This window comes from Pygocentrus nattereri, chromosome 17 (assembly GCF_015220715.1).
Source record: "Pygocentrus nattereri isolate fPygNat1 chromosome 17, fPygNat1.pri, whole genome shotgun sequence".
Classification (NCBI taxonomy): Eukaryota; Metazoa; Chordata; class Actinopteri; order Characiformes; family Serrasalmidae; genus Pygocentrus; species Pygocentrus nattereri.
The window spans coordinates 33,091,158-33,109,114 of record NC_051227.1 but is presented as its reverse complement, the minus strand read 5'-3'; the positions used below and the strand labels follow the sequence as shown (position 1 = coordinate 33,109,114).

Sequence of the window (17,957 nt, the reverse complement as noted above, 5' to 3'; positions counted from 1 at the left end):
TTCTTGATGTATTTGAAATGAATACGTGCCAGTTTTTGTGATGATAATGTACAATTTAAATTAGCCTTACAAAAGAAAAAACTATCAGACAAATTAAGACTTAATGATAAACTAGAAACCCTGTAAAATTGCATCACTAAAAACACTATGTGTCAAAAAAGCAGTGACCTTTCAATATCATTTCCATCTCAGGGCCATGGAAGCTACAGATTTTATTTCAGCCAAGTAGGCAAACTCAAATAACTAATCAACTGTCTTACAGTAAGAAATGGAGACAAACGGACACAGTAATTTACAGTCAGATAGAAAGTTTGGACACCCCTGGTTAAATTATATTGATTTTCTAAGTAAAAATAAGTAAGTTAACACATGCTCAAAGGAGAACACACCCCTTCACAATTTAACAGCAAATAAACAATAATTTATTCCCTGTAGAGGATGTATTTGTTTTCAATTCAACAAATAATTTGCCCTGTTTAATTGGCATTCTAAATTTTGCCTGTGGTTATATATCCATTTTTTTCACTACATGGTGTATTAATTATGTAATTTTAGGCTTTCTAGTTTCAACGTTTTAACGTTTTTTTTCCACTTTTGAAAAGCTATGCATGGCTTGTTTTTCAGATAAGTCAGTCTTACTTGTTTTGACTATTTTTTTTTAAAAACAATTTACTTGATTAATCAGGGGTCACCTGTCTTATCCATGAATGAATAGTGTAGCTGCAGGTTTGTCTTCCAATCAAGTAACTATTCAGTTGTGTTAACAGTGAAAACAACTGATTAAACAAGTGGAATCAGAGAAGTTTCTGCCTAACTGGAATGAAAACCTGCAAACTTTAGTCTTTGCAGGTAATAATGGTGACCCCTGACATCAGTAGATTTTTTTTTTTTGGATTACTAATGTAATTGATGGAGCCTTATGTGTGTCAGATGCTGTGCAGCAATTGTAATTATACTGATTTATCAGTTATTTTCATCCTTTGAGTGGTGATCATACCAGTGTGCAGTATTGTAGTTCAGTGTCTTCAGCCAGTCCCCTGGGCCCCCAGACAGTCTATACCGAAGTCCTCACACATAGGAGTAGAGCAAAAACGTGCACCATCTTGGGGTCCCTGAGGACTAGTTTGAGAACCACTGTTGTAGTTTGACTTTCTATGCGATTATGAGATCTTTACTCACTTGTGACGCCCCCTAAAACCTCTGTCCCGCAGACCAAGAATCCCTTTATTTCTTCAGAGACTTTCTTGCCTGAAGCTTTTGATCCAGAGCTAACGACTCCAAGACCAGCGGCCACCACTGTGCCAGCCTCTTATCTTTTGGCCCACGTGACTGTCAGTCATCACCTCACAACACTCATCATCATCTGTCTCCTCCCTGTACCCCCCTACCCGGCCCAGCCCATGACCACAGCGCCACCACCATGGCGTTCTCATCACGCTTTTCATTCTGGGAGCAAAAGGAAAGTGGTGTTCCATTTCTCATTCTCCATTCACTGAACAGTGTAGTCCTAGCTTTGTGTTTTCTGCATGCTGTCTTTCTTCCAATGCATATTCTCTCTGAGGTACATACCTAAAACAACGGAATACCAACTCTCTTTTCTCAGGGATTTTAGTGCTCAGAACATTTTAAATGGTGGTGTGCATTTATATGCATGGCCTAGTCTGTGTGTGTATGTGTGTGTGTGTGTGTGTGTGTTCCGGGACAGATGGAAAACATGGTTCACTGTGGAAAGCTGTCTGATTTATTCTAACACCATAGCAGACTGTATTCTAGGGAGTTCACCAGTGCTGTCCCAGAGCTCTCTTGGTTTCATTTTGAAAGCTTGCCACTGGCTCGACCACAGCAGTAAACTGATGCTGATGCTTTAAATGTAACATGATAAATGATAAAAATAAAACTGTGCATGTTTGGATTTGGTTATACAGCATAAAGCAGTGTTGTTTGTTATTCTACTTTGCAATAACACCACATATCAAACATAACTATGAGCATTCATAGTTTTTCTCATAGAATTTCATGCATGAGTGTCTGGTGTGCATCTGTGATATGCAGAGCACCGTGTCAGTTGATTTAAAGCCCACATCCTAATGAATTTCTCCCACAAACCTCTTCAGGTCAAAGAAGAGACCAAGGCAACCCCCAAGAGTTCGAAAGACAGTGTAAGTGCAGTGTGAAACAGTATGAACCGCCATCACGCTTTACTGACACAGGAAGCTGATTTGTTGGTGGGTGTGGCTCTAGGGGAAACATTCTTATACAGTTCAAAAGTCACCCATGTGTCCACACTCAGTGAGCTCTACTAAGTTTTGTGTTTGCTTTTTACTAGCGATGCACTGAAGTGAAAATCTTTGAACTGAAACCAAAAGCCAGGACGTGCTGAAACTGAGACAGGAAATTGGAAAAGCCAACAAAGAATAAAAACTGTTTACATAAAATAAACTTAATAAAATTAGTACAGTGTATAGGCAACAGTATGTGCCATGAATTCAAACACCCTTATCAACCTAGAACACTCATCATCCAAGACAATTGGTTCTATTTTGCTTATTTATTATTTTTTTTATCTGTTTATTTCTTTACACTTGGAGTGATTGCATCATTTGTACAACTGTAACTGCAAATAGTGCTAACATGCTAGCAGGACCTTTCTCTTTCTGTTGTTTTTGCTTTATTTTGTGTATCAAATAGGATGTTCAGGCTTTAACTGTTATCAAACAGAGAGGTTCTTTGCTGTTGTGTACCTACTTTGTTTGGCATGAACAGTGATAACAGATTACCAGTGTGTAACGTCCCTCGTAGAAACTGTGACAGTTTTACATAGCTGACATTTTCACTGTTCATCTACTGCTGCTCAAATTGTTTGAACATATCTTTGCTGACTGATGCAGGAAAGTGAAGAGAACAAACAGTGCTAATGACTGCTTCTCATTTTCCTTACAATTCAAACTATTTGTTAAGTATTTTCGATTCTATGAAGATTTTAACACTTCTTTGTAGGCCGAATTAATCTTTGATTCTTTTTGTCAGTTTTTTTTTTTTGAGCACTTTTTGTCTTTTGACTGAAGCCGTGGCATTCTTAACACAAATTTTTTTGGTGGATGAAATTTTGGTGCGTCTCTCCTTTTTTACAATCTTCACAATATTCACAACCTGTTTAAATTAAATAATATTGAATTGGATAATGGTGGATATTGTTAGTGAAGTAGCTTCAATTAACTCACATTAGCAGCCATTGACAGCGGGATTATAGTGATGCTCAGTGTAGGGATAATAGTGTTTCCCTGTTTAAGGGGAGATGATTTACAGAGTCCTTTGTAGTTCTGGCAGACAACATGCAGCTGTTGGCCAACATGCAGCTGCTAAGGACCATTTACCATTTACTCAGAGATGTGTCGTGAAATAGGCAGTTAAGATCAACACCATGTGAATGAACATACCTGCTTCAGCACAGATCAGCAAAATACTAATTCAGTTGTGGAGACCTTTTTTCCTCTGTTAAATTTGTTCACTGCAAGGCTAATGCTAATAATAATTATGTTGCTTACCTGAAAAATGCAGGCTTTTTGACCTTGCAGTGTTAATCAAATGTAATCATTGCATCCTTTTTGGATTATCAGTTATTTTGTTTTTGTTTTTTGTACAACGTTTTACATTAAAAAGTCAAACCATACTTTATTTACACTTTAGTGATAATTTGCTTTCATAACTGCATGGCAAATGTAGTTCATTACATAACATTCTGAATCCATCAAAAGTCCTTAGGTAGTCTATCATGTAATACAATCTCATTTAGATAGATTCCTGTTGAAATAGCACTTTAGCTTGTGTTAGCTTGTTTATTGAGAATTATACTGAGATTATTTCAGCTTATTGCAGTGAGTGAGGGCAGAATGAACTATTATATGAGTAGGAGTTAGCTTCTCCTGCTGACTTCCTAGATAGGTGTCTGCACACCTTGGCTTTTCATTTACATCAGCCTGTGAAAGACAAATGTTTTTAGTCATTTTAAACACTTTAAATTTGGTTATACTGCGTTTGATTCACTGGGTCCCTCTTCAGAACAAAATAGTTTTTATTTTAAAATGGGCTTATGTAAGGTATATTTTCAGAGTTGTTCGCTGTTACCTTTGTATGACAATGATGATAATCTCTGTCAGTAACGTCTTTTCCTTCTGCTTCTCTTGGGCTTTCTGGCTGAGTAGTCTGACAGCGATGGCAGTCTGAGCAGCCGTTCCCAGTCAGTGCCCAGTCTGGAGCCTGGTAAAGCTCTGTTGCGTACTAAGAGCCCCCAGCCTGCTCAAGACCCTACTAGCCATGCCCAGTCCCAACCCCAGCTCCGTGAGCGACTCAAGAGCCCCTCACCCAACAGGAACAGATCTTCTGTGGCCAAAAGCTCAGATCAACCGAAAATGCTTGAGCGCTTCAGGAGCCCTGAGCCTCTGAAAGCTTCCCCGAGTCTTGCGCCCGTGCTGAATGGTGACAGCAAGACCAATGGACCCCTAAACAGCAACATCAAAACTATGGGCGATAACAGTCAGCCTGACCTAGTAGAGGATCCGCAGGGTGTAACCCGCAAGAAGGTGGTCAAGGTTGTGCGGAGAGTGGTGAGGAGAGTACTACCTGCTGAAGAGGATGCTGCAGCCCCAGCTATGGTTACTTCTGTTCCCCAGACTTCCAGTGAGCCTGCAAAGCCTGCCAAACCCATGCCAGTGTCTGTGCCCAAAACCATGAAGATACCAGTCTTTTCTTTCAAACATGACTCTGTAAAGAAGGAGGAGAAGGATGACATCTCTGCAGGTTTAGCAAGCCTGATGAACCGTGGCAGGCCCCGGGAGCCGCGACCTCGGCCCCGCAAAGAAGATTCCGTAGAGAAACCAGAGGAGAAGAAGGAAGAGAAAGCTGAAGAGGGAGAAAGCTCAGCAACAGCAGCAAAAAGTGTGACGAAACCTGAAGCTAGCCAGACTGTGGCTTCAAAATCAGTGGAAAAGGCTGCTGTATGTTCTCCATCTAGTCCTGCTGTATCCTCTCCTGTTAGGTCTCCTGTCTCCCCATCAGATGGCTTTGTTTTAGGTTCTAAGAATAAAAACCAGTCACAACCTCCAGGGTTCACACCTGCCCCTAAATCCTTTACACCAGCACCCCCAGCAGGGTTTGTGCCAGCCCCTAAACCTGCTGGATTTGTGCCAGCCCCAAAGCCCTCTCCTCTCTCTCCTCCGCCTGGCTTCATACCTGCACCAAAGACTTCTCCCATGGCTCCTCCTGCTGGATTTATTCCGAAACCTGCTGAAGCCATTAAATCCCTAAATACCTCTAGCCCTTCAGCATCCATTCCAGAACCTAAATCTGTGTCCATCGCACCCAGATCTAAAGCAGCTTCACCTGCTACTTCTGACCCAATCAAGCCCACCATCCTCTCATGTCCTCCGCCCAAGCCTGACTGCTTCGCCCCTCCACCAGGGTTCATTCCCATCCCCAAACAGCTGACTGCGAAGAGCCAAGAGGTACTGGTTGAGCATTTGTTCTGCATGGATCACTTTACACTCATGGGACTGTGTGAGAATTGGAGATCAACAGATCCAGCATGAGCTTGAGCAAACACTTTTCGGTGTTTAGCTAATCCTTTCTAATATATGCACTTTGTGCTTTCAGTTTCTAACAGAACTTACTTCACAGTGTGTTTATGTACGAGTAAGCAGTCATAAGTAAAAAAAAAACTGTTAAGAGCAAATATATGTAAGAACCCATTTTGACTTTTTTAAAATATATACAGTACTGTGCAAAAGAGAGAGGAGGACAACGGGGGGGAGAGATGGTGGATCAGGAAGTGCAGAGAATTAGTAAGGTGGAAGTGAGGGCAGCTTTAAAAAGGATGAAGAATGGAAAGGCAGTTGGTCCAGATGACATACCTGTGGAGGTATGGAGATGATTAGGAGAGAAGGCAGTGGACCTTTTAACCAGGTTGTTTAACAAAATCCTGGAGAGTGAGAGGATGCCTGATGAGTGGAGAAGCAGTGTACTGGTCCCCGTTTTTAAGAACAAGGGTGATGTGCAGAGCTGCAGTAACTACAGAGGTATGAAGTTGATGAGCCACACCATGAAGGTATGGGAAAGAGTTGTTGAAGCAAGGCTAAGGCGAGAGGTTCAGATCAGTGAGCAGCAGTTTGGTTTCATGCCCAGAAAGAGTACCACAGATGCAATTTTTGCATTGAGAGTGTTGGTAGAGAAGTACAGAGAAGTTCAGAAGGAGCTACATTGTGTCTTTGTGGATCTAGAGAAGGCATATGATAGGGTGCCAAGAGAGGAACTGTGGTACTGTATGAGGAAGTCAGGTGTAGCTGAAAAGTATGTTAGGGTGGTGCAGGACATGTATGAGGATAGTGAGACAGTGGTGAGGTGTGCAGTTGGAGTGACAAATGGTTTCAAGGTGAAGGTAGGGTTACATCAGGGATCAGCTTTGAGCCCCTTCTTGTTTGCAATGGTGATGGAAAGGTTGACAGATGAGGTCAGGAGGCTCCATGGACCATGATGTTTGCAGATGACATTGTAATCTGTGGTGAGAGTAGAGAGCAGGTGGAAGAGAATCTGGAGAGGTGGAGGTTTGCACTGGAGAGGAGAGGAATGAAGGTCAGTACAGACAAGACGGAATACATGTGTGTGAAATGAGAGGGAGGCAGGTGGAAAGGTGAAGATGCAAGGAGTAGAGGTCGTAAAGGTGGATGACTTCAAATATCTTGGATCAACCATCCAGAGCAATGGACAGTGTAGAAAAGAGGTGAAGAAGAGGGTGCAGGCAGGATGGAGTGGGTGGAGACGGGTATCAGGGCTGATGTGTGACAGAAGGATAGCAGCAAGAGTGAAAGGGAAGGTTTACAAGACAGTAGTGCGTCCTGCTATGATGTATGGTTTGGAGACTGTGGCTCTGTCTAAAAGACAGGAGGCTGAGCTGGAGGTGGCGGAGATGAAGATGCTGAGATTTTCGTTGGGAGTGACAAGGATGGACAAGATTAGAAATGAGCAGATCAGAGGGACAGTGAAGGTGGAGCAGTTTGGAGATAAAGCCAGAGAGGCCAGGTTGAGATGGTTTGGACATGTGTTGAGGAGGAATAGTGGATATATTGGGCAAAGAATGTTGGAGATGGAGCTGCCGGGTAGAAGGAGAAGAGGTAGACCTCAGAGAAGGTTTATGGATGTAGTGAAGGTGGACATGGAGATAGTTGGTGTAAAACTAGAGGAGGCAGTGGATAGGGCAGGATGGAGGCAGATGATCTGCTGTGGCGACCCCTAAAGGGAGCAGCCGAAAGAAGAAAAAGACAGTACTGTGCAGAAGTCAAAGGCCACCCTTTATGATACTAATTTCTAGGCAAAATAGCCATTAAGTCGAATAAATTGTAAGTTTAGCCATTTTTCAGCATAAGGAAAAGAACATGTATGTATTTTACACATTTTTTATATATTTACAGAAAATAACATGAAAACCTCCAACACTTTGCATTCTTTAACATTTTTCAGTATGCAATGTGTGCACTGTTTAGCTTCCATTCTTTTTTCAGATACTCGCTTTAAGTTTTCTAAGAAATCTGCAGGGATATTTTTCCACACCTCTTTCAGTCTTAGAAGTTCAGGCTTAGAAGTTAGTTGCCTTTTCTGCTTTTCATGATCCAAATAATATATTTTTGTCTATTTGCTTTCTTATTAATGGCGTATTGACAGCTATACATCCTTTCAGACCCATAAAATCGAGTTGTCTTCTTGGAAAGTTGGATTTTTTTCACATGTGAAGCAAGTGTGGAGCTTGATTTTCTCTTCTCTCTCAAAAAAGAAAGCTTTAAGTACTGTCTATCTGAATGTGACAGTTTTGGTGGTCTACCAGGTCTTACATGATTGTCAGGAGTCACGTTTTCTCTGTATGTTTTAATAATGAGTAAACAAATTATACTGAGTTTACTGTGCTATATACTGAGTTTGTGTGACAGAACTGTGCTTTTTAGAACCTGTCTCAGTTTGAGAGTACTTTCCTACTTAGGCTGCATGGCGGCCTGCGAACTCCACTCGCTCCTGAAGCTTTCAGTTTCATCTTTACCAGGATAATAAGAGAGATTATGAAGTTCCAGTGGTTGACAGCTGGGCTCATCACCCACAATGTGTTCAAGCTCACCGTAAAAAGGGCACATTATTCGGCTATGGACACTCCTTTGGTTAGTGTCCTCTCTAAACCTTTTTGACGCTGCAGCCTCGGGCTCCTCTGGCTGTGCTCGGTCCCTTCGTCCTTCAAACACGGAGGGGCTGCGATGAGTCTCTTCTAATTTTTTGGCACAGAAACTTCAGCCTAAATGTTTTTTTTTTTTTTAGTCTCAGCAGCTCGAAATTATAACGAATGTGGAGTTTGTTTGAAGTAAGAACCGCAGGAATTCCGATCTGGCTTTTCAGAGTCGCGTTGACACAGATCGGATATCTATTGGTTTTCAGTATCACATATGAAAACGTCTCAAATCAGAATTGAAAATGTCAGATTTTTTGCTGTTCTCAAAAGATTTGGGCCACTTTTATCTGCTGTGTAAACGTAGATTCTCAGCCATGCACAGGTGGTCTCAGGTTGTGAGGTGCCTAAAGTCTTGAGTTAAAACTTTTGGACACAATTGTTCATCCAGTCTGTGTTACTTTTGAAGGAAGATCTGTGTGAATGTGTGTTATAAACAGAGTGAATAAGAATGAGAGAGAGGGAGGGCATGTGCGAGTGTATGAATCCGACAGGCCAATTAAAGATGTCTGTACTGCCTGCACTTGAGAGAGTTGAGTGAAAGCTAGGCTTCAATGTGAAGGACACTCTCTGATGTTATTTTTGCTATCCGAAGCTTGTTCAGAAGAACACTGCAGTGGCAGAAGTTTCTTAAAGAGAATGGTTTGGTTTGAAGTGGCGCATTGCATGTTGGAAAAATTTACCTATGGCAGTTTTTTCATTCATAGAGCATGAGTATGATCATAGAAACTGACTGTGTGCACCTGTGTATTTGTGGGTGTCCCTTTGTTTTGTGTGTGTGTGTGTGTGTGTGTGTGTGTGTGTGTGTGTGTGCGCTCACACCTGATGATCTTTAAAGGTGAAGACAGTCTCACGTCTGTTCACAACACCAACTGAGAAGCCTCTTCTTAGGATCATATCTAAAGCCCCCCGTCCACCTGTAATCAAAAAGGTGTGCCTGTGTGTGCATGTTTGTCCCCTGCAGCAGTTACTTATGCGCTAGCTGTGCTCTGCAGGAAGGAAATGCATTAGAGTAGGCATGACTAACGCACATCTGCCATCTCGGTGGTAGGTCCTGTTGCACTAATCTACAGAAATAGCATTGTCTTGCAGTGTAGCAGTTCATAATGTAAGCATACAGGTTGATGGACTCGCCTCCTCTTGGTGGTCTGACTTGTAGGAGAGCCCCGTGTTGAGTCCTACCGAAGAAGCTCAGAGGCGGCTGGAGCGCATCTTCGGAGCACCTGTAATTCCTATCTTTTCTTTTTCACCTGTTTTCCATCTCCTTCCCTCTAATGTCTGTTTCTCCATTCATCTTTCCTTTATTGCTGTCTCATTGTTTCCCTTCTGCACTACCATATGGATGTTTCTGATTTAAAGAGGTGTAAAACTGTTCTTGCTGCTATAGTGTCTAGATGCTAGTTTTAGTGTGAAGTACTGGTGACTTGTGTGCTTTGCTGAAGACATTTCAGGTTTGATTGACCCTGTCTGTGTAACGTCCTAATGGTGGCCTGTCACTCTGGAACTAATCACTAATAATTAGTGTTTTGATAACGTGTCAGTGATGGGCTGACATTGACCCACCTAGTGGTCGTTCCGTTCAGTCATTCAGTTCCTTCTGAACTTAATATGTTTAATTCCACTCAAATTTCACATACTATTGCTTTAATCATGTTATAAAATTCTGATAATGATCTATACCTACACTTCCATATTTTGCTGTCTTTCTGTCTTAATATACATAAATCTCTGACCACACAACATTTTGATTCTTCAGGAAATGATTCAATGCAACATGAAATCTCAATTTAAGGAATTGATTCAATTAGATTATCTTGGTATGATGCAGAATTATAAAAAAAAATGGATATGCATAGTCATTTAACTATGTAAGATGCTAAAAACAGTTATCATTACCATATTGAATATAGAATTTTTTATTTTGTGAAAAAGGTAGCATGTATGGCACTGTACAGTACAGAGTCCACCCTTACTTTATTTAATTTCTAGTCAAAGTGGCCATTAATTTCAAGTTATTAATTTTTCAGTGTCAGGGGGAAAAAAAGCAGAGTAGAAAATTAAACAAAGCAACTAAATATCAAATGTTTCAGTATTTAGTGGATTCACAATTTGCCTTTATTTCAGGTATCATTTCTTTTCGAGGGGCCTGCATGAGTTTTTCAGAAATATGGGAAATATGGAGGGATATTTTTCTACACCTCTGAAGTTTTTACAATTCAAGTAATTCAAAACACATTTATTTTGAGGTCTGAGCTCTGTGGTGGTCAGGCCATTGTCATCCATCACTGTCTGATTTAGCAGATTTTCTTATTTTTTGTTTATTTCCTTTTCTCAGTTATGACTTCTTGACAACTGAACATCCTTTCAGACCAATAGCCTTGAGGTTTCTTTGCACAGTGGAAAGACTGACAGAAACCGTCAGATCTGAACCAAGAGTGGAGCTTGACTTCTTTTGTCTCTTAACTATGAAAGCCTAAAGTACTTTTTGGCTGATGGTGACAGTTTTGGTGATCTGCCAGGTTTTGTACAGTTTTTAGGGATCATGTTTTTCTGTATCTTTTAACTACTCTTTGGAAAGTCTAGTTTTTCACTAATTATTCTTTGATTTTCTCAATTTTCTTTAATCTTCCCAGAAAGATCTCCAGCAAAATGAACAGCTTAGAAGTAATGGCCGTTTTAATTGGAAATGACTTAAATGTAGGGCTGTGTTGCAGGGTTCTGTTATTTTATTAAATATCATGTTTGATTGCAATCTGGCATTCCAAAACTTCAGTTGATTTCAGAATGATGCATCATGATGCACTGATGCATTTCCACACCTCCTGTTCATAATTATTTCACTCTTTTTTTTTTTTTTCTTTTTTTTTTCCTTGGAATTGCACTAATAACATTACTGCATCAGCAGAACCCCTAGGTTTTAGGCATCATCCCCTCTCATGCTGTGTTCATCTCTCTATTGTGCTCATCCACTGCTGTTTTCTCATCTGCCCTTCTCTTTCTCGTCCACTGCTGTCTTGGCTGCTGCTGTCTCTATGGCTGTTGTGCGGCTGGCTGCTGTAGCTGGAGTGTGTGTCCAGCGCATCTGCATCCACGTCCACTCAGGTCGAGGGTCCATCTGGGGACTTGGCGTCCCCTGCCAGTGTCCACCTCAGCCTGGCCACAGTGTGTTCTCGAGCAGCCTGCTGCAGTGTAAGCCTCGGGTCCTCTGCAATCTCACCCTTCGCTCTGCGGCCATGTATAATACCTTTGCTTGATTATAGAGGTGTAAAGCTCTGACTACACTGATTACAGTTAAAATAATATTTAATGCATCATAAAAACGGTCTTACTAAGTGTTATTACAATTTGATTATAATCAGTAAACAAGTCAGTTTAGAGGGATTTGATGTGAAATGGACCGTTCTAGAGACTTAGAGATTCAGAATTGTTCACAGTGGAGGTGATGGGAACCAGACCTCCAATGTGTTTAATGGTTCTTAAAAGCTCCCACACAGAGCGTCATTACATGAATCTCTTACACAAAGTGTGGAAGGATGCCTGAAACATAGTTTTGTGATTGCTTTACGGTTAACCACTTAACTTTAAACCACACTGGATTATCTCGATTTCAATGTTATGCAGAACTGTTGAAAAATCAGTACAATAATTCTAAAATCGATGCACTTGAATTGATCACATTCAAATGGTGAATCCATATATTTTTACACCCCTATTTTTTACTCTGCATTCTATTAATTTTAATAAGCAGATTTCAGATTTTGAGATCTGGCTTAGATGTGATACAGACTCCCATGTTTCTTGTTTGCTGAAAACTTTAATTGCACTCTTAATGGCTAATAGCCAGCCTTTTTTAGTGGGTCCAGCCATTATGTGGTGGTTAAAGGTGGACTTTTGCTGCATGCATCCAGCAGCGCTTTATGGTTCTGTTGAAGTGACTGTCCAGGATGCTCTCCTTAATGTGAGCTGGTGTGATGGTGGCTGAATGGCATGTGTATGCGGGTACAATTTGATTTGAGGCGCAGTATTATTTATGAATGCCAGCTGCTGTTGTTTTGCATTGCTTCTCTGTGCTTTGCTTATGAACTTCATACCTTCAGGCTTTGCCTCATATCACCAAAAAGGCGTGTTAACAGTATTCAGTGTGTATTAGTTTTACCTGGAGAGGATATGTACATTTAATATGTAAGAGATTTGGCTCACCAAAATACATGATTAAAGTATTAAGTATGTTGTTTTTAAAATGTATTTATTTATTTTTTATTACCATATAAAGCCTGGATTGAAACATCAACTTTACACAGAAATGATATTGTTCAGAAACACAACAGTGTAATGAGAGCAGTTCTGTTTAATTCTGTTATTACATTACTTTAGAACAGTTTCAACAGGGCTGCTCTTACTAAGGGAGCTCTGCATTTAGTGAACTACAGTAAGTAATTAACATTCTTGTACGGAATTGAAATTGAATCTGGTCTAAAATTATAAATCCACCCTAGGTAATACTAATCCAGCTGTAACAAGACTTCAGGTATCCCATTATCCGTGTTTGTGAGTTTTTAATACAGGCTGTGTTATTGAAAGCAGTGTTAGTTATTGTGTTTGCTTTATTTGCAATAAATGTGGTGTGTAAACTGAAGTGCAACAACTGCAAGATTTTGGTCTGTGAATTGTGTTGCTGCTAAATTTGAGACGTTCAGTGTAATCTGACCAGCTTTTCCTTCCATACAGGGGAACTATTGTACTCTGATCTAGCTGTTCATATTGTGTCCTCTTGTAAACAGTGTACGCTACAGTTGCTTGGAGTAACTTATATGGATCTGAATGTAGAGTTGTGAAGTTTAATGGTGTCTAACAGTGCTCTTGCTCCCTCTTGCTGGTGTGCCGTGTCACAGGGACAGGAGGAGGAGGATCCAGTGGCCATCCTCCAGGCGGCCCACATTGCTGCCTCCCAGCCAAAGGTCTGGCCTGTGCTGTGCCTGTGTGTGTGATTCACCAACCTGTGTGGTCCTGCCTTTTGACCTGCCATGTCAAGCGTGCCCTGTGTGCCCTGTGTTTAGAGTGCTCTGATCTTCCACCCCCACTAAACCAACAATACAACCCCAGCAGCTACAGTGACCCATATAAATGACTCGGTAGTAGTGGGAACTGCCTAGCAAATAACAGAACATTTGGCTGTGTTTGAGACCACTTAACAACAAATGTTTCCTTTATATAGGTATGTCACTGTACACCTGGGGGTGTACTGTGGGTCAGTTTGCCCTTCCACTGAGTGAGTGCATGTCATTAGTCACATATCATTAATGACTTAAAAACTTCTAGACAGACTGAATCACTGTGCAGTGAGTCCTGTAAACTTTTGAATAAGGATCTATTTACTGTAGTGTAAGCCTTAAGTGTTTATGGTGTGAACATATTGTGTTCAATTAATATAAATAATCTTTGAAAGTCAATAACTGTTTGGTCATTGTATGTACTTATCTTCCATCATATTTATTTCTCTCTAACAGAACTCAAGGTTGGTCTGCATTATTCAGGCACATTTAGTGGTGTTTTCCAACAAATTGCTGGTAGACAGCTGTGGAAACTGTGTGGGATTTCCCTTTATGAAAATGTGTGGTAGTTTATATGTTTAGCCACAGACATGCGCAGAAAGAGCTTGACACAGCCCTATGAAACACGCTGCCCTGTGTAATCACATGATCCATCAACTCCTCTGTACATCTTATTTTAAAGCGCCTTTGTTGTGGATGCCCCACATACACCATTGCTCACTCTACGAGTTGACCTTTTAGACTGTTCTAAGATCTGATTTCCTAATAAACTCTGGGCCGGTATTTAAAATTTGATACTACAGGTCTTCGAACAGCAACCAAAGGTCAACTTCTGTCATGACCCCTGGTCTTTTATTTTTCAGTAGGCTTCCATGCATGGAGTGCTTTTGAGTGGTTTTGGTGCTGGATCTGTGTAAAGTATCCTGATTGAGTGTGCTGGGTGTGCTCTTTCTCCACAGGTGAAGACGGAGGAGCAGATAGCTGCAGAGCAAGCATGGTACGGCTCAGAGAAAGTGTGGCTGGTCCACAAAGATGGGTTCTCCCTGGGTGAGTGTCTTCATCCCATCAGTCCACAGCTATCTAGTGACATTACAAAATGCCATTAAGTAGAAGTCCAATATTGAAATAATGTCTCAAAACAATGTCTCAATGTTTAAAAAAAAAAACATTGAAAAATGTTTTTTTTCTCTGTGCTTTTGTCCATTACTGTTGAAATTGCTGTGGAATACAGTGTTGGAAGCCAAAAAGCATGTGTATATATAAAATGACCCTAGAGCTCACCTTAGTTTAGACTTGCAGTTTGGAAGATGAAAATTGGTGAGGTATAAGCTTTATACACTTGTTAGCTACATTGGCCTTGTATCTCCACAGTAAAACTAAAGAAGAAAACATCAGATGCCAATCTGTCTCTTGACAGATTGACTACATGAACTATTTATTTGTTTATTTATTTATTTACTTACTTATTTACTTATTCAACCAAATTGTGGCCTTAAGTGTTTTAGGAAGAAAAGTGGAGTTGTAAATTTGTGTGCTTATATTTTGTCTTCACAGTGTAATTGTAAGTTCAGGTTGTCAGGAGTAATCATGTTAGTAGTATTTGCTAACATCTTTGATCTCTTATGATGGCAGCCACTTTGCTGAAGACAGAGGCAGGCAGTCTGCCAGAGGGGAAGGTGAAGATCAAACTGGAGCATGATGGGACAGTACTGGACGTTGATGAAGATGATGTGGAGAAGGTCAGGATGAAAGCAACTTGCCCTGAGGCAGTAAAGTGTTGTTTCTCCTATGAAACGTACGAGAGGGTAATGATACATGAACTAGAGATGAGAGTAAAAGACAATCACATGAACTCTGACAGAAGCTTTAACAGTAGAATGCAGGCTCTTGGGAGCTCATGTTTGTCTTTGGTAGGAGAAGATATGCTCTGAAGGTTGTATTTCCCTCATAGCCCAGCGCAAAGTCATTTAATTGCCTTTTTGCTTGCCGAAGGGCAATTTCAGCTGATGAGCTTTCATAATGTGAAAGTTGATTTTAAATCCAGTGTCTGAACCATCTGTTTGATTAGGGAATTGCAAAGCTGGATTCAAAATTGAGGTGAACAGCTTTTAATTTCATTAAAACTTGGCATGAGGTGTTAAGGCTGCAGTGACATCAGAATATTGATGTAAGTCGTTTTACTTCCTACTGTGTCACAGGCCCCTTGTTCATCAGCTTCAATGCCAGCCTTTACTCAGCAGGTATAATGGTGACCTTTTTAACTTTCTGACCCTAGGCGAACCCCCCTTCGTTTGACCGCTGCGAGGACTTGGCGACTCTGCTCTACCTGAATGAGTCGAGTGTGATGCATTGTCTACGGCAGCGCTATGGTGGAAATCTCATCCACACATATGCAGGACCCAGCATGGTGGTCATCAACCCCATCAGTGCCCCTTCTATGTACTCTGAGAAGGTAAAAACAGTACAGTGCATCTTTACCACTCTGGCTGTGACACGTTTGGGCTTTTGATACCCTGTACTCCAAGTACGCGTATTGTTTTATATTGCATATTAAAGACAGAATGTTATATGCTTTAAACAAGATACAAAATGAAACAGCGGCTGAAACCTGTTAATGGGATTAGACACACTATTGGATTTCATGGAGAACCAAGTCATTTTTATAATTGAATTTAACTGTAATTACTTATTAAAGCCTATAATATTTCTCTTAGTCATCAATCCATATTCACTTGCCCTGCTTTATGGATGAGGCTGATTACTTGGTAATGGAAATTTCTGAGCTCTTTTGCACTAATGTGCTATTAAACTTGTTAGAAATGCAGGCTCACTGCCAACATACTTTTTGAATTAGCAGCTTTATTGACTTGGTAGTGTTACTACTATGGAAAAGTGCAAAGTTGTAGGTGTATTTCTACTTTAGTCATTTCATTACTGACCAGACTGTGGAACAGTAATAAAAAGGTACTCCAGTGTGGTCTAGACTTTTATGATGGCTGGCTTTTGCTGCTGTAATGGATTTTGAGTGTTTTAGGCTTGAACAAAATGTTTTGTGTAGCACAAAAATATGTCTGGAGAATTCATTTTGGACATAATTGAATTGCTCTCAGTGGTGTCTCTTGATGTGGATTACTCTGGCTTCGATAAAGCTCCATGCTGTGGAACTGCTATTTTTAGTGAACGCTCCTTTATGCTTTCAGGTGATGCACATGTTTAAGGGCTGCAGGAGAGAGGACACGGCCCCACATATTTATGCTGTGGCACAGACGGCCTACCGGAACCTTCTGACCACACGGCAGGACCAGTCCATTGTGCTGCTGGGCAAGAGTGGCAGTGGCAAGACCACCAACTGCCAGCACCTGGTTCAGTATCTGCTGTCCATTGCTGGTAGCACTGGCAAGATCTTCTCAGGTGAGAAACATTAAACATTTTAAACTAAATTTGTTGGAGCCAATCCTGGCATATTGCGATGTCAGTATTACCTGCAACAGGGTCAGTGTGACTGCAGATTTCACTCCAGCAGAACAGGAGCACATGTGATTAATTAGTTGGAAGACTAAGAACAGCTTGTTTGGAATGACAACATGCAGGCTCACCAGCCCCTTATGGATAAGATTAGATATGCCAGTTGTAATGGATCTGGTATCAGCAGTATTAAGTCTGATCCTCTTCTGAATCTCTGTGGTGTGTAACTGTTTTAAAGTGGAAGATGAAAACTTGTATCTTGAACCAGCCACATATTGTCTAAACATGGGCAAGTAAAGCATGACCACTCAGCTATTGTTTCGAGTTTCTGTTTCTGCTGCTTACTCTTAAATAGCATGCTACCAGTGACATCACAATTTTGTTTTTACCATCAGAGTGCTTTTTTTTTTTTTTTTTTTTTGGTTTGGTTTGGTTTTGTATTGTTAGAAGTGCCATTAGCAGACATAATGTGTTAAACAGAGAAACTCCTCAAAACTGTGGTGGTAATGTTGAAATCTCACAACACAATAAAGTGGTTAATTACATAAATATCCCACAGCCCAGAACCTAAAATTATCAGTGCAACATTTAAAATCCCTTTAGCCATCAGATCAGTTAGAATTTGATCCTCCGGCAGTGGAGGTTTGAATCCAGGCCACAGCCATCCATGGCCTGGAGTCCAAGAGGGCACAATTAACTTCACTCTCTCTGATTGGTTAGGATAGCTCTAGTTCTCCCTTGTCACTTGACATGGAATCATATGCTAGCCTTTACCTTCCCAGCCTGGTAGCGTCATGTTTGAGAGAGGGAGACCTAACTAGTGTGTTGAATTGGCCATGACTAACATTAAAAATAAATAAAATGTACAAGTATGTGTACAAAAAAGTAAAGGATTTACGGTAGCATTAATTGGCATATCTTAACTGTATACACTGATTGAATTACCTATTGAAAACACAGTACTTGAAAATACTCAAATTGGCTGAGCATTGGCTGATGCTCAGTGTTAAAGTACTAGGATGGCAAAAAAAATAGTTCAGGATGTTAATACTTTTATTCTAGACTTGCAATTCAGTTACTAATCTAATAGCTTCTGCTATAGCTGCTATTAACTATTCAGTTAGTACAAGCTTAAATGTTAAAAAAATTCCACTGCTCTGTGCTTTTCAGGACAAAAATGTCCT

At 40.7% G+C, this 17,957-nt stretch overlaps 1 protein-coding gene across 8 annotated transcripts in view; it reads left to right on the top strand.

Annotated features, from left to right (window-relative positions):
• Positions 1–17,957, top strand: part of myo18ab (myosin XVIIIAb) — a 149,644-nt gene that overhangs the window by 45,809 nt on the left and 85,878 nt on the right. For 3 of the 8 annotated variants that reach the window (XM_037546881.1, XM_037546879.1, XM_037546880.1), the window contains exons 2-12: positions 1,212–1,459; positions 2,115–2,159; positions 4,203–5,501; positions 9,096–9,188; positions 9,417–9,482; positions 11,318–11,446; positions 13,150–13,215; positions 14,268–14,355; positions 14,941–15,047; positions 15,584–15,760; positions 16,509–16,719. In XM_037546881.1, coding sequence (XP_037402778.1) covers positions 1,421–1,459; positions 2,115–2,159; positions 4,203–5,501; positions 9,096–9,188; positions 9,417–9,482; positions 11,318–11,446; positions 13,150–13,215; positions 14,268–14,355; positions 14,941–15,047; positions 15,584–15,760; positions 16,509–16,719 — 2,320 coding nt within the window. In that variant the 5' untranslated portion in view covers positions 1,212–1,420. The remainder of the gene's footprint in view (positions 1–1,211; positions 1,460–2,114; positions 2,160–4,202; positions 5,502–9,095; positions 9,189–9,416; positions 9,483–11,317; positions 11,447–13,149; positions 13,216–14,267; positions 14,356–14,940; positions 15,048–15,583; positions 15,761–16,508; positions 16,720–17,957) is intronic. The other 5 variants (XM_037546886.1, XM_037546884.1, XM_037546885.1 and 2 more) reach the window with 3 other exon arrangements.